Source organism: Microtus pennsylvanicus, chromosome 21 (assembly GCF_037038515.1).
Source record: "Microtus pennsylvanicus isolate mMicPen1 chromosome 21, mMicPen1.hap1, whole genome shotgun sequence".
Classification (NCBI taxonomy): domain Eukaryota; kingdom Metazoa; phylum Chordata; class Mammalia; order Rodentia; family Cricetidae; genus Microtus; species Microtus pennsylvanicus.
In genome coordinates, this window is record NC_134599.1 from 29,316,921 (window position 1) to 29,332,818 (window position 15,898).

The following is a 15,898-nucleotide window of genomic DNA, read 5'->3' on the forward strand; positions in this document are numbered from 1 at the left end:
TTACTTCCAGAAGCACCAAGTAAGCTCTCATTCTAGGAGAGGCAGGGCTGGAGGGTTCTCAGGAAAGAGTCTGTTGATGAGGAGGACCTCACAGTTGTCTCTCTCTGCATGGTAGTCATTGGGATAAATCCCAGACTGACAAGGTCAAGCATCTGTGGAGGGCAAACCCTTGTAATCACCCTTGACCTTCAGGTCCAGGATGCTGGGAAATGATAGGCTACTTCCTCAGAGCCCAGTGAAGCACTCATATCCAGGGAGGCAGAGGTGTTGCTATGGAAAAACCTCCACTCTGATGCTCTCGCCTCCAGGATATCTGGGCAATTGCCTGTAAGTGGAGTCTGTTGTCTGAGTCATCCAGACTGGGAAGGGCTGACCTTTTTGTTCAGGCGTCCTGACCTGCCTTTTGCATTTAGACATCAGTATCAGCAGGGGTTCGTACCTTCTATTTCCTGCACAGACACAGCTTCCTCTCTGCTCTGGGACCCTGTGGCTATAGTTGGTTCGATTTATTGATCTAGCAATGGTTTTAAGGGATGATTTTTGGCTAGCAGTCTACTGTGGGGACTGGGGTTGGGGGGTGGAGGGGCTGGAAGTATAGCTAGCACCTTCGATTTCATGTGTCAGAAGGAATGGATGGCAGAAGCAGAGTGTATCTGCTAACACATTCTTTAGCATGCACTTAGTAATGTATTCTAAAATAATGCATTTTAAATCCCCAGTGGTCTTTAATCCCACCAAATCAAAGGAAAATGAAAATGAGTTATTTGGCCTGTTGAGAAGCTGTTGAATAAGAGCAAAGGCAAAGCAGATAGAAAAGGAGATTAATTTTAACTGTAAGAGTGGCAAGGGATTTTATACAAGGATTGGGAAGCTATAAATCAAGGAGAGGCAAGGGGTAGAGTCTCCCAGACTGCCTTCTGAAATCCTGTGTTTTTCAGTCAAGGGATTGGTGGCCATGTGTGAAGTCAGTTTACCTAGTGTTCAAATCAATCATAGCTTGATTCTTCACTGCTTTCTGATCATTGGGTCCATGACAATGTCACTGGCTGTTCAGGTTGATTTTATTTGTGCCTTTGTCCAACTCTCTGACATACCCTGAATAATAAATGACTTCCCCCAAGAGAAATATTGCCACTTAGATATCTATTTGAAGTGCAAAGCTATGTGTGGGAGAATATTTATTGTGGCCATCACTTCTGTGATGTACTTAGAAACTATAAGTTGTTTTGAATGGGGCTCAAGGTAATCTAGGTAGAAAACATATAGCGGTTAGGGAGAAAATATCATGTACTGGGATTGTTCATGGAAACATCTCACAGAATGAAGCAGATCCAGAAAATGGTGAAAAATAATATGGGTATGGCAGTGAATGAAATTGAATCCATCCTATGAATGAAAACGTGCCCCCCCCCCCCAAATCCTTCAGTCTTTCTGGTCAGCAACAAATACATGGTTTGACACTCCCAGGTCTATAGCTGCTTCCCAACATCTGGCTTTCTTTTGCTTAAGATAAAATAGTTTATAGGCGCAGAATGCTTGACTAGCCAGAATTTAATGGCATTCTCTTCATTGTAAAAATAATTAGCTTATTTTCCACTTATGACAAAAATCTTACTAGATTTTTTTAATTAAGTAAAAGACAAGGTAATTTAAAAAATATCACGGGATGTACATTATAATTTGGTTAGTATTTAACCTTCACAAAAATCTCATAAGAAGCTGAAATGTGGACATCTTGTCTAAACAGGTTTGATCTTCACATAAAGAAATGGTAGGGAGCTTGTTTCTATTTCTTGCTAAATTCTCTTTCCAAAGCATCGGCTTACCCATCATGCAATTACCAAGAAATACTCCTACACCTTCATTTACTTATATTTAAGGCCCTCCTTCCATTAGTATGCCAACTGACAACTGGGATTTAGTAAATATCACTCAATTCTTTCATATCTACTGCGTGTTGAATGGTTTCATGTGGCTTTGGGCTTATTTTAAATTATCTTTACATACACATAGCTAGTCTGTAGGCTTGCAGAGCTAGGGTATGCCTCAGCACTCTTTGGGCTCTCTTTGCTTATGTCTAGTACAATGTATGGAATGCTGAAAAATTACTCAAGTATTTGTTATAAGATTCTTCAAGTTACCGTTAGTAATATTTTTCATCTGCTCACTTTTTTAAAATAAAAAGACCATCCATTATTTAAACACATGGTATTGTCCTCTTAGAATATATCAGCACAGACACAGCCCTCCTCTTTCTTCAGCTATCTTCCAGAAACTTCTGGTTTAGTGGGAAAAGAGGCATACGAATGAAGAACCAGAATCAGTGTGGCGGTGACTGTGGGACCAGTGTGGGAAGAATTTTTCTTTCTGCCTATAGAAGTCATGGAAAGTATCAGGACAGAGGATTAATTTGAAGCTATCTTTGAAGCACGTAGAGAGCTTTCCAGGTGATTATGATGGCAAGGATGACTAGCAGGTGCAGAGTTGAGTGGTCATAGTTTGGACATGGACACAGCATCATGGAAAGGTCAGGGCTATTTTCATTTGATGAGTTAATATGTACATCTAAGAGATTGTTACAGTTGTGTAGTTGAGAGGTGGCAAGTGGATAAATCCTATGGCTGATCTACAGCAGTACTGATATATTAGCAGTAGAGTTGGTTTTTAATTTTTTAATTTTTTGAGACAGGGTTTCTTTGTAGCTTTGGCCTGTCCTAGAACTCTGTAGATAGGCTGGCCTTGAAATCACAGAGATCTGCCTGCCTTTGCCTCCCAAATGCTAGAATTAAAGGTGTGAGCCACCACCACCTAGTCAATGTAGAGTTTTATGGTGACAAAGAAAAGAGCTGAACCTTCCCCCCCCCTCCCCAGTGTTCTCCTTAGGTGTGGCTTTATTAAACAGGGAAATGGTTAACACCATTTTTCAGCATCGATTACTATATTTGTTTCTTTTTCTCTTTTGACAAATGGATCAAAGCAGATTACTTCTTTGTAGCCTAGGTCACTTTATTTCCTTGCCTATATAGAGTGACAACACAATGGAGTCTGAGTTCCATTTCTTAGAGCAAATTAATTCTCTGTGTGTAGCTCTGGGCCTCTTTGTCTCTCTTGATGCACATGTGTATACTGGTAAAGCTCACCAGTTGTTGACCCTGTGCGTTGTCAGCAACCATAGCTACAAGCTGGTGTTGCATGGACACAGAGGTCCCTGGGATAAAATCACCAGGGTGGGGTTATTGTCCTTTACAGTGATTGATGTCTATAAACAACAAAACATCATTAGCTTTAGGTAGATGGAATTTTGTAAAACTGCTTCTAATGCTTCCTGGTTGACGACGGACCTTGAAGTAGCATCGTAGTGATGAAGCGGGGAGGGGAGCTACTCCTTTTAGAGGGCTCTCTCACCCACATGGCCCGTTCAGCGCAGAGGTCCGTCAAGGCGCCAGTGTCCTAATTGTCTTTTTGTTGTTACTTTGTCTTAGTACCAAAAAAACAATATAGGCCTTAGAAGGTGGGGAAAAGGCTGGTGATGGGAACACCTTCTCAGGATTATTTTCCTAACAGGCCACTTGACAATGTTTCAGCCCCAGCTGGCCTCTCTGATTAGAACCCAGGGAGATTTTTTATTTTTAGGAATCTTTTAGGAGGAAAGTTGGTAGGGGGAGCTGAGAATTGTGATTGTTGGGTGGAGGTATGGTTTGCGAGGGTGAGGGGGACCCTCAGGGTCAGGCAGAGGTACTTCCACCACGAGGTCAGTGATGGGCAAGTGTGACGACTGAAGGAGGAGGTACTGTTGTCCTCAGCGACTGACTCCACCCCAGGAGCTGATCAGTACCCTGGGATGCCTCACAGAACCAGGGGGGGCTGTGTGGTCCTTGGGCGGCCCTGTCAGCATCCCTTTGTTTCTTTCTACACCAGGAAAGGCACAATTCTGGTGGAAAACACACCCGTTTTGGTTGTGCTTTTTTTTTCTTAAGAATTTTCATTACACTTAGATATAAAACTTATATGTAAAAGAGATATTTGCAAGAAATTTGAAACATATTAAAATCTGAGAGAAAGAAGGCATTGGATCAACCTCTCTGTAGGTCCGTATTATCGCTCCCTACTGCCCTTGATTCTTGATCACTCACAGTACCCCAGCTGTCAGAGGAGTTACTCATCAATCGGCATTATCTCAGAAGACCCAGGGAATGCCATCTGTGATTCTAATAAAGCATATACCTGAAGGCTGTGGCTCTCAAGGGCCACAGTAAAACGAGTACCTGAAATGCTGATTACAGTGGAGGGAAGCAGATGGTCTCTAGCTTGAACCTTCCTGAAGAGAGGCTGGCCTAGCAAAAGGACAGGCAGAAAATCAGCAGGATGGATCACATTGCTTAGCTCTCAGTGCCTTTTGAAATTAGTAAGCAAAACCAGCACCTAGACGCACACACTGCAAGCCATGTTAGTGTGACTGGTTACAGGTCACCCCTTGTAGGCCACAAGGGGGCGTGCTGGTGGTTACCAATAGAGATTGCCACCCACAAATCGGAGGTCAATGGTCCATCAGACAAACCCAATCATGCTTGATTAAGTTTGGTGGATGAGAAAACGAATCTCTTTCCTTGGGGTGAGAGGTGCAATCAGTATAGCAAGAGTTTGAAATGGATGAGCCAGGTCCTTCAATAACTGGTTCCAGAGGCATCATAAGACAACAGAAAGCACTTGGCATAATGACTTGTGTTCTAAATTTTGAAGCCAATTGGTGCCATCTGTATAGTAAGCCATCTTTTCTATTTTCCCACATATAAATGCAGGTAGTATCTACTCCATTTCTGTCACACGTTTCTTTGAAGTTCAGGAAATACAGAACCCTTATGAAGGTGCTCACTACATCCATTTCCTGTGCAGACTGGAAAGCATCATTTATGTTTCCATGGAATAAGGACAAGTCATTATTCCCCAGCAGATCCATTAACCAGGCCTCAGACTTTCACTGTTCTTGTCCAGGTGGTTGCAAGGTCCACCTTGTCTTCATCTACAAAGAGCTACCGAGAACGAGACTGAGACTCTGGAGACGTGGACTCAGGGCCAGCCCTGCCACTTGTTTTCTACTTAAATACGGGCAAGGAATTCTGCCTCTTGGAGATGCAGCTTTCTTGTCTGTAAAAATGAGGCGACTTTGCTGGAGGGGCTTTACCCCTCTAACCCATACGTTGGAGTGGTGGAAGTGTTCTCAAGTGTCAGCAGTCTCAAAGTTTGGCCCACTTAAATAGACACGCATCTGACGTCTGTTACAAGACCACAGAATGATCAGAAGAGCAATATTAAGGGCATATATTGAAGGCCATAAAATTTTAGGGAGAGCTATAGCTGCAAGTCTTAGAAGTTTTAGGGGAAATACACCTCTCCAGGTTTAGTCAGGATACTGAATCTTATTTAAAGTTATCTCTACCTATGTAATCTAATTTTCCCTTTGGGGCATTTTCCTTTATGCATTCTTTGACTGCCATTCATAATGATTGCTCTTTATGAGATATAGTTATAGAGATTGATAAAGGGCCCAATGTATAATGTAAAGATAAAGAGAGAAGGAAATGGTTCGTACTATAGGACCAGCCAAATGGCAGGGCTAGTGGTGGGATAATCACCAAAGGGCCTTTCGCTCAGAGTCAAAAATGTGGCTGTCAGCATCCTGGATGAGGTATCCAAGGTTAATCTTTTTGAACCTCTCTTTTTTTTTCCCCTGTAAGTGTGCACAATAAAGTCTGAGAGAACGGGGATAAAATAATATTCATTATAAACTCTAATGAGTTATAATGTTATCATAAAACCATAAGTCAGAGGGGCATGAGTTCATAGGTTTAAACACAGGTCATTTGGTAAGACAAGGGCTAGAACAGCAGGTGGAGATTTGCAAATTTCAAAGGCACCTCCAGCATTCAATGTCTATTACTAACAAGGGCTCAACTATTGGTGTGAGGCTGTGGACCAAATGGTGTTTTTTTTTTCATTTCCATATATACTTTTTCTAAATTCCACATCTGTACTCATCCATGCAAGTTCATGTAAAACCTGCAGGCTAAGTCCAAAGGCTACATTAATTCTTCTCTTCCTCCTTGTACCTCAAAGCCTTGACTTCCAAGTTTCAATGTGACTTCAAAGAGGACTCTCTAGGCCTTGTTGCCGCTGCTCACTGTGCAGACCTAAGTTGCAGAAATTTCTTAGAGGCATCAGTAGCAACTGAACCCTGGTATTTCTGGTTTTATGGGAGAAGGAGAATATGAAATTAGACAGTATCCAGATAAGTAACAATTAGGCCAATGTAGAAATTTCTAGAGAGTTCTGGAATAATCCTCCCGTTCTAACCGCATTGATTTATGTGTTGGGAGATGTCAACAATGAAAGGACTTCTTATTTTGGCTAAAGTTCCAGCCATAGGGAGGACCCAGGGAACTACTCATATTGTAGAAGCTTTTAGAGAAAGAGATTGTATCATGTTGGATGCAGGATGCAGCCACAGCAGGAAATGCTGATATGAGGGATATGGAAAGCTATGGATAGGGTCTGTAAGAAAAGAAAATGAGGATCCTACTGACTGAGATACCGCAAGGGAGGGTGGTTCAAGTGGCATGAAAAGAAAGCCTTAGAAATGAAATCCTCACATGTATAATGCAAGACGGCCAAAGACATACATGCACTCTGGACTGAAACTGTGTAGAGTCTCACCAGGTTGCATAGAGTGTAAGGAACAGCTATCTGATGTGCTATTTCTAGAGACTATGGTTTCTTTAGAAAGACAATCCACAGCGCCATTTTTCTACCATTTTCTGTATATATCTGGACAATTCCTGGAGGGCCGAATCTGGAAAATCTGACTTGGGAGAGGCTCGGCTGAGTCAGATTCAGGGATTTCTGTAAGGAGACTACCATGTTTAACATTTTAAGTATTTCTAATTTCTGTGTCTCTGAGAGTCTACGAGTGATTCTGTCATTTGCGGGTGTCTAGAGACGAGTAGGGGGCAGTCAATCATACAGAACTGCCATACATAGAAAGTTCTTCTCTGGGCAGAGCCACCCTGGTACTCAGTGTCCATGACATACTACTAACAGAGGTTGATATCAACTCCAGGCCTATCGTAGTGTCTTCATGACTAGAAATTTTGATAATATTCCCTTCAAATATTTTTTTCTAGTTCTCTGATTTACTATTTGCCCAATACATTGGAAAATTTTGGTATTTGTCTCACATATTGCAAAAGGCCATCTATGTGGGTTGCTAGAGACATTTTCGACCTGCAGCTTCGGGCAAGTTTGAACCATTACTGGGTAGTCACCTTCCCCTCTAAATCTGCAGGAACAATCCTGCAAAGGTGAGAAGGTACGCAGAGCGGAAAGACACTGCCCTTAGGAATGATTTCCACCTGTGCACAAGGAACTAGCTTTGGAGATGGCAGAATTTTGAAATGAAAGATTTCAGGCTTTCTCACTGGGATCTTGAATGCTTATGTATGGCTTTGTAAGGCACCTCAAATAGCAGAGAGAGTTCTTGTTACCATGCTATTAGTACTAAGCAAAGTGATCAAAGAAAAGCTTGGATTGTTATCCTCTTCTGATGTGGCATCATCTATCTACTTTTAGGATCCTGTTGATCCTGGGCCATGAACTTTGTGTGGTTGTCATAGCTACCATCGGGAACCAGCAATCCTGTCTTTCTTATTCTGGTACCACTGTGTAGCATCTATCAGAGTATATGGCAAATTCTTGGTGCTATGAGGGTACCTGTAGGTTAGTTCCAAAATATGAACAGTTAGAGGCTGTCCCTGTGAGTTTTCTTACAAATAAATATGACACGCACACACACACACACACATACACACACACATACACACACACAGGCTGTTGTTAATGTGTAAAATCAACCAAAGGATAATAAGGGGCACACTTAAATAGTAATTCAGGTTACATTTGGTTTGGTGTTTAGGCTATCTGGGCAAAAGTAAGAACTTTTAAAAGGCATTATCTTACCATACAGGTATTTTCCTTAATTAAAAAGAAATAAAACAAGAAAATAATTTTTAAAAACTGTATTATGTTGACATTGACAGAAAAACTATAATTAGGTGGTATTAGACTTGAAAAATTCATACCTGTTAATGTGAAGCCACCTAAAAGAGAAAAAAAGAAAAGAAATGTCATAATTTAATTTACATTACAAATAACAAGGACTAGTGACATTACGATGCTTGATAACCCACTTGACTTATGAAAATCTGCCAGATTTATAATTAAGAAGAATATTAAAAGTTCAGTCATAACTGAACACATTCTCTCAAGATTATGCAATTTAGTGCATGATTATAGGTCTTGTGAAATACCCGAGGAATCACTGGCCCTCTAAAATGTCTATATACATTAAATTAAAAATGTGATATGAATGGTTTGGCTTCAACTAAAATGAGGCCAACATTCTTAAACAAAAATCTGGCCAGTCCACAGACAGAGATAATAATCCAGAGTTACGGTATCATCTCAGAGAAGTGGAAAACAAGCTATAAAAATGGAAAGGAAAGGCAAGAAATGAAATGCTTACCAAGCTCACTCAACAACCCGGCTGTGAAGGAAACAGACAGAGACAAACACAGAATAAGAGAACAAATGAATAATGAAAGAGGAATATTAGCAGAAAGAAATCCAGGCAGTTTTTGCTAGACTGGGGGAAACCATCCCTTAAAAAATGTGTGCACCCCTATTGAATGCAATGTTGGGGACATTTCCAAATAAATGACCCCAATAGGAAATTTCTGTGTGATTGAAAAAAATCACCTTATATTTTTATTATATGTCTCTATGTATCTCATAAGATATTTCTCCCACAGTTGTTAGCAAACAGTGCATACAAAATCTAGTGGGAATATTGGAGACGGTAATCTTTAACTCAGTTTGGGTTGGGCCTCTTCCAATAAATACCACCTGAGGGCTAATATATCAAATGCTTGGAAGTTGTTAGTGACTAAAGACCTCAATTTCCTCTTAACAGGTAAAAGTCCCCAGAAAAATCCTTCATATTGCCCTCTTGGAAGATTTTGACCTGGGTAAAGATCTCTCTGCGTATTTTACTTAGAAGATATTTTGACTCCTTCAAAATCGGGTACACTCTTTAAATTCTCAAGTCCTAAGAAGCCCTAAATAGACATTTATTTGTGTGCCTTTGTCAGTAACTTGTACATGTTAATAAGCTGACCTGGATGCTTTCTACTGGACATAGAACTCCAGAGGAGTTGACAGAGTGGGGAATGTGGGCCCATCTATAATGCAGCTGTTTAGATTATATTCTTTAAGTACAACTGGGACGATAGCACTTTAATTTTAATAAAAGTTAATCTGCTATGCAAGTCAAATTAAAACTTCCGGGACTGTCTACAGGAATATATTCCAAGTGCCTGTTTTCAGCCCAGTTTCCCCTGTATATTGGTAGTGGATGCAGAAGGAACCTAGGCAAACGATGTCGGTAAGCTTATTCATACTGAGAAAAATTCATTTGGCAGGTATAAAACAGGACAGCACCATCAAGGAATTTTAATTTGTGTTAATATGAGGGCATATTTTACTAAAATGACAATCAAAAGAGCTGATGCCAAGACACTCCTTCTTGAGATAAAAGACAGCTCTTTGGAGGCACACATTCAGAACTAAGTGCTTCTTCCCAGATGCTAACGAGGCATCTTTGATCCCATCGTAAGAAGACATAGTTGTTTTGAAGTCTCTTTTCTTTCTGTTTACTAACTATGGGACTTATTAAATGAGTTGCATTAAAATGACTCCCAAGTTATTCTTTTTCCATTACTTCTGTTGCCATTTTGTGCCTAAGTCAAGCATGATAGAAAAAGAATTTTTTTTTCTCAGATGGACTCTGAGGTCAGTGAGCTCTTGGAATGTGAGATTGTATTTCTGCAAATGATAAGCCTTCACAGGAATTGGGCATATAGACTGCATTTCTTGCCCTACATTTAAAAAATTAAATGAAATTCTCCTTTTCTATTTGAAATTGAATCTATTAGAAAGTAGGGAATAGTTCAGATCAGAATTAGCTTCTCTTTGCAAATGTTTCTAAAACTGCAAGACCCTACAAAACCTAATTAACAAAAATGTTAAAAAAATCTTATAACTATAAGAATAACACTTCAATTTTTTCTTATTACTATTCATATTAAAATTGTATTAATTCTGTAAGTATCAAAAGATTTTGGAGTATGGGTAGGATTAGTGTAAGTCAGGGTTAAGTGTTTACAAAACTGATCTCATACATATGACTGTGGTCTCATATGTATGGGTCCTTTATTTGTTAGAGTTTATTATTATTATTATTGCCACTGAGAGATGATCTTGCTATGTAGTTCAGGCTGCCCTTGAACTTTCCATCTCTCCTCCTTGAATTCCCAAGCACTTGAATCACAGGCATGTGCCATCATGTCTAGCTTTACGGCTAAGTGATGTATTTGATGATACAGAAGATATCATATCAAAATAAGGACATTAGCATATTGACAGCAAGAGTCTTAAGGCTCCTTATTCTTATTAATTGCTTTCTTAAAGGGTGGAGCTGGACAGATTGGCACACACTTCTCAGTGCTTTGGAGGTTGAGGCAGGAGGATCAGCTCCAGGCCATCCTCAGCTACATGAGACCTTGTCTCAAAAATAAAAAAGACAAAAAGAAAAAAAAAGCCCTCCCCAAACCAGATTCTCTAAGAAGCCTGATGACTGAATTTTCTGTAATTTCTTATAAGTTGCTATTAGATCCATGCACCCTTCATCTGCTTACGAACATTCAGGTGGGCTTGCTTTTCCCTCTACTGTCATTGGCAGGGTATGTCAGGCTTTATTGAAGGGTGAGTGAACCTCTGTAGCTGCGCCTTTAAGTGGCTCTGAAGTGGCGGAAAGCAGAGGGCATTCTCTTATCTCCTCATTCCTGAATGACAGAAATTCTTTCCGGATTTGTTAATATTTAGTAACTCTGGTGGCAATCAAGGTTAGTCAGTCCTTCCTGGAGAAAATGGGAATTGCTTGGTGAACTTCTAAGGGAAGGGGAAAGAACCCGCTAAGCTTAGAGGCAATGGAGCTTAGTACTGGAAGCCGAGGAAGAGGAGAGAGCCAAGTGTGAGAGCAGGAGACAAGAGAGGGAGAAGAGGACACTTTCTCGCTGGTATGTCTGTGTATACTCTCACACCTTTCATTCCTCTTCTTATCCATTTTGGCTCCTCAAGCACAAGGGAGAAACTGCACTCTTTCTCATATTCCTCACGATCAAATATTCTAATGGTAATGATCTTCCTGTGGGGACACAAGACAAAGGCAAAACAAATGGTTGGAGTCACACACTCATGCTCTAGATGTCCACCAAGCCGAATGTTATGATGTTACGGAGAGAGAACAGGCAGCACATGACCTTCAGGCGTATGTAAAAGGGCATCTTGGTGGCTCTGCACTGGTCTCCCCTGAGGTTTCTGTGTGAGTGGATTGCTTGCATAAATCCATCTGCTTCTTCCACAACTAAGAAAGCTGGCTTAGAATTTGGACATGGCAGAGTATCTGTGCCAATTTCCTCAGCTTGGGAGGCCTGATTGATTTTTTGCTCAAAATTAACTTTCCGACTTGCACGGTGCACAGTGGCCATAACTGGCTCATGGAGCTACAGTTCTGGCCAGCTGCTGCCAGCGTGAGCGCTGTGCCCTGTTACATGCGTGCGGAGGTATGTGTGCATTGTCAGTCATGTTCTGAAGAATGCAGGCGTCCAGGGAGGCACAGGCAGCAGAAGCTGTTGGACTCAGCCCTGGAGCTGCTCCCCCACCTTTCTTCTCACTCATCTCCACCAGGCGGGGCTCTCCGAGCTCAATGTAGAAGGTCTTGTTTTTCTCATACTCCTCATCATCAATTACCTTGACTTCAATTGTTTTGCTGAAACAGAGAAGAACAGAAATTGACGAACAGGGCAAGAGGCATGCAAAGGAACATAGGCAGGAGGAAAGCAAGGTTAGAGAAGTCACCGAGAACATAGTTCCTCGCCCAGGGCCACAGAATTAACTTGGGCAAAGCACAGTTGTCAACATTAGTAAGCTTGTCATTGGCATGAGAAAGAAAAGCAGAAAAACAGATTCTAGTAAGAAAAGAAAAAAAATGCTTATTAAAGTATTGAAATCTTGTGTTGTCTTAGCTGTGTCCTGAAAGCCAATGCTTTAGAGCAAAGTAATAAATTACAACAGGGCCAGTGAGAAGTTTCCATGGCTAAGGCACCCAGTCTGGTGACGAGTTCTACCCGTGGAAACCACCTGCTAGAAGGAGAGAACTGACTTCAGCAAGTTGTCCCCCGACCTTCAGCCATTTGCCATGGCAGGTACACCTCCATACACACATATCCACACTCCTCCAACATACACACAAATAAAAAGGGAATAAAAACACGATAAAATATTAACAGACTTGTTATCCTAAGTGGTGGGGTAATTTTCCCTTTCTCTGTGTTTTACTTTATTTCCAAGCATTATATTTTAAAAATTTTTGCTGCGTTTATGACATAATTACATTATTTTCTCTCTTCCTTCTCCTTCCTCCAGACTCTCCCATATACTTCTCTTTTCTTAAAAAAAAAAGTCATGGTCTCCTTTTCCATGTATAACATGTGATTATACATATATAATATACACATACATACATTCTCATGTATATATACATGTGTTTTTATTATATTTAATGTATAGTCTTAAATATAGAAAGACAACCTGCTCAATCTACATAATGTTACTTGCACATATAACTTTTCAGGGATGTTCATTTGCTATTAGACAACCAATTGGTTTGCTCCCATGTGTAATATTTTATCATTACATTTTATTTTGATTAACACAATATATGTGTAAAAGCATTACAGAGGAGAATAAAATCTCTTCTATCTTTCTCCCTGGTATCTTAGAATCTAACTTGTTTAAGTTCCTTGGAAGTTGTTCACGATTTGTTTACATTCCTAAAGATGGAAACTATTTCACACAACTGTGTCAAAAGTGTGGTGGCAGGGAGGGGACAACTGCTTATGTAATTATTTTCATCCTGTGCCAAGCTGAATTTCAACTTTCATTAAACTATGGCATTTATATTTTTTCAACTTCATAAAAACATTGTGGTGTTTCACGGAGAATTATTGCTGCAATCCAGCCTTCAGAAATGTATACCCTATGGTCCTATGGCTCTGAATGATTGATGCGTAGACAGGACAAGTGCAAATATTATGCAAATCTAAACTTCTCTAATGATACCAGACATAACTCTTGTTGAATCTGAAAATAGATTATTCAGGGCTGGAGAGGTGGCTCAGAGGTTAAGAGCACTGGCTGCTCTTCCAGAGGTCCTGAGTTCAATTCCCAGCAACCACATGGTGGCTCACAACCATCTTTACTGAGATCTGGCTCCCTCCTCTGGCATGTGGGCATACATGGAGGCAGAATGTTGTATACATAGTAAATGAAAATAGATTATTCTAATATTACCTTTTAACTAACAAAGTTTAAGTGTGGTATATATTACAATTTACCCAGAGCCTCCTAAATACTGATTTAACAAGATTTTGAAAATAACATTTACTAAGATAATATCTGATTAAAGTTTGTGAAACAATAGGTTTACATAAACAGAAAGTTTTAGTGATATGGAGATTCTTTAATTTTGGTAACATTTTCTGAGTCTTTTAGAAAGAGATGTGTCCACAATCTTGCTTTTAGTTCATTGATGAAATCTGCCAGGTTTCACTTAGGTACAGGCTTTCTAATGATCATTTGTCTTTTTATCCTAGCATAAAGAAAAGAATAAAGAAGTTCTCCGAATTTCCCAGCCCCTTGTTCCAAATGTCTAACTCTTCCTTTGTAGATTCAACATTGTGAAACGGAGACCAGACCTTGGAGCCTCGTATTGTCTTTCCCTTTCCCAGCTACAGAACATGCATGACACCTGCATCCCAATTTATCCCTCCCGAGAAGCCAGGGCTCATTTGTGTTCCAAAGACCACAGCGGGTGAACAGCTAGAAATGACTCTTGTTAACAATAATCTCTTTCAGTGTAGATATTAATAAAACTATCAAGAGTATGGTATATATACATATACACACAGCTCCTGCCTAATTTTTAGAGCATGTTTCTAGATTCCACCTATTTAATATATATTACATATTACATATGTGTATGTGTGTGTGTATACAAACCTGGCACTTGAGAAATTCCCAGGAACCCACTGGAAGACCCCTGGTAAGACCCTAAGCAGTAGTGGAGAGGGTGCCCAAACTGGCCTTGTCTTGTAATCAGATAAATGACTATCTTAAACGTCATCATAGAACTTTCATCCAGCAACTGATGGAAGCAGAAGCAGAGACCCATAGCAGAGTACTGGGCTGAGCTCCCAAAGTCCTGTTGAAGAGTGCGAGGAATGAGAAAAAGAGCAAAGAAGTCAAGACCGTGATGGGAATACCAGCTGAAACAGCTTACCTGAGCTAATGGGAGTCCACCAACTCTGGTCTGACAGTAAGGGAATCAGCATAGGACCAAACTAGACCCTCTGAATGTGGGGCAGACTATGGGGGCCGCTGGCAGTTAGACCAGAATTTATTCCTACTTCTTGTACTGGCTTTTTTGAACCCATTCTCTTTGGAGGAATAACTTGTTCAGTCTATATATAGTGGGGAGGGCTTTGGTCCTGCCTCAAAGCAATGTGCTAGACTTTGTTGACTCCCCATAGGAAATTTTACTCTTTCTGAGAAGTGAATAGGGGTGGGATGGGAGAAGGGAGATGGAGTAGAAACTGGGATTCATATGTAAAATGAGAAAAGAGAGTCTTAAAAAAAAAACCAATGAATTAATAAATTAAACCAAAAAAAAGCAGCAAAAAAAAGTCAGTTGACCTGACCAGTGTGGGATATTTAGTTGTTAATTTACATTTGGAAAATCCAAAATACTATAAGAAGCCCAAGAGGGCTTATATGCAGCAATTCTGGAAATGTAGTTTCTTTCTGAAAATTCGACAGTATCTGTTATTTTAGGTTAGATTAAATTTACCATTCAAAATTTGACCAAAGTTCTCTCTCTCTCTTTTCCTTTTCTTAACCAACTTGTTCTTTAGGTATTAATTTCTACTTTTCATTTTTGCAGTCTTAAACTGGGATTGAAAATCTGTCCTGAAACAAGCAATGTCATGAGAACAGGCGAGGAAATGGGAAGGAAACCAAAAGCGCCATGGTAGCTATTGTCCTTCGAACTGATGCTCAGCATTCATTGTAAAGGCCCTTCACAGTAGGGAGCATCACGCTTGGAAGCCCACAGGATAACAAGTCAGGTCGCAATGCTTTTACTTCTTATTATATGACCCATACAGTGTTCCCAGTCCCACAGTGTGTCACAGATATAACTGTACTAAAGAAATAAAGAAAGCCTCGTTCATATACATGCAGTAGCCTTTCTAGAGAGCCAGTGTATAAGAGAGACACTGATTGTATGCCCAAGTGACAATATGACAATTTATGCAGTACCCCCCAAATCACCCACTGACATTTTGTTTGTTATCACTGCAGAAGGTCTTCTTCTACCATCATGTGCTGCTAGTTAGTCTTAAGTGCCAACTGGATACAGTCTAGCCTAGTCGTCAACTTGATACAACTTAGAAGCAGCTGGGACCCAAGTTTCAATGGAGGAATCACCCAGGTCAGGTTGAACTGTGGGAATATCTGTGGGGCCTATCTTGATTGTTAATTGAGGTGGAAAGACCCATCTTCATGTGGCGGTACATGTCATGGGCTGGACACTCAACTACGTCACAGAAGTGAAAGCTGAAAACAATAAGCAGGTAGTGGGGGTGCATTTGTTTCTCTCTGTTCTTGATTG

The 15,898-nt window shown here is 40.4% G+C and overlaps 1 protein-coding gene across 9 annotated transcripts in view; it reads right to left on the minus strand.

Annotated features, from left to right (window-relative positions):
- Nucleotides 1–15,898, minus strand: part of Slc8a1 (solute carrier family 8 member A1) — a 357,575-nt gene that overhangs the window by 59,813 nt on the left and 281,864 nt on the right. For 2 of the 9 annotated variants that reach the window (XM_075955169.1, XM_075955171.1), the window contains exons 3-6: nt 11,832–11,938; nt 8,576–8,596; nt 8,133–8,150; nt 4,266–4,334 (exon numbers count right to left, since the gene is read on the minus strand). In XM_075955169.1, the coding sequence (XP_075811284.1) occupies nt 4,266–4,334; nt 8,133–8,150; nt 8,576–8,596; nt 11,832–11,938 (215 nt within the window). Of the gene's footprint in view, nt 1–4,265; nt 4,335–8,132; nt 8,151–8,575; nt 8,597–11,210; nt 11,315–11,831; nt 11,939–15,898 lie in introns of all 9 variants that reach the window. The other 7 variants (XM_075955170.1, XM_075955173.1, XM_075955175.1 and 4 more) reach the window with 7 other exon arrangements.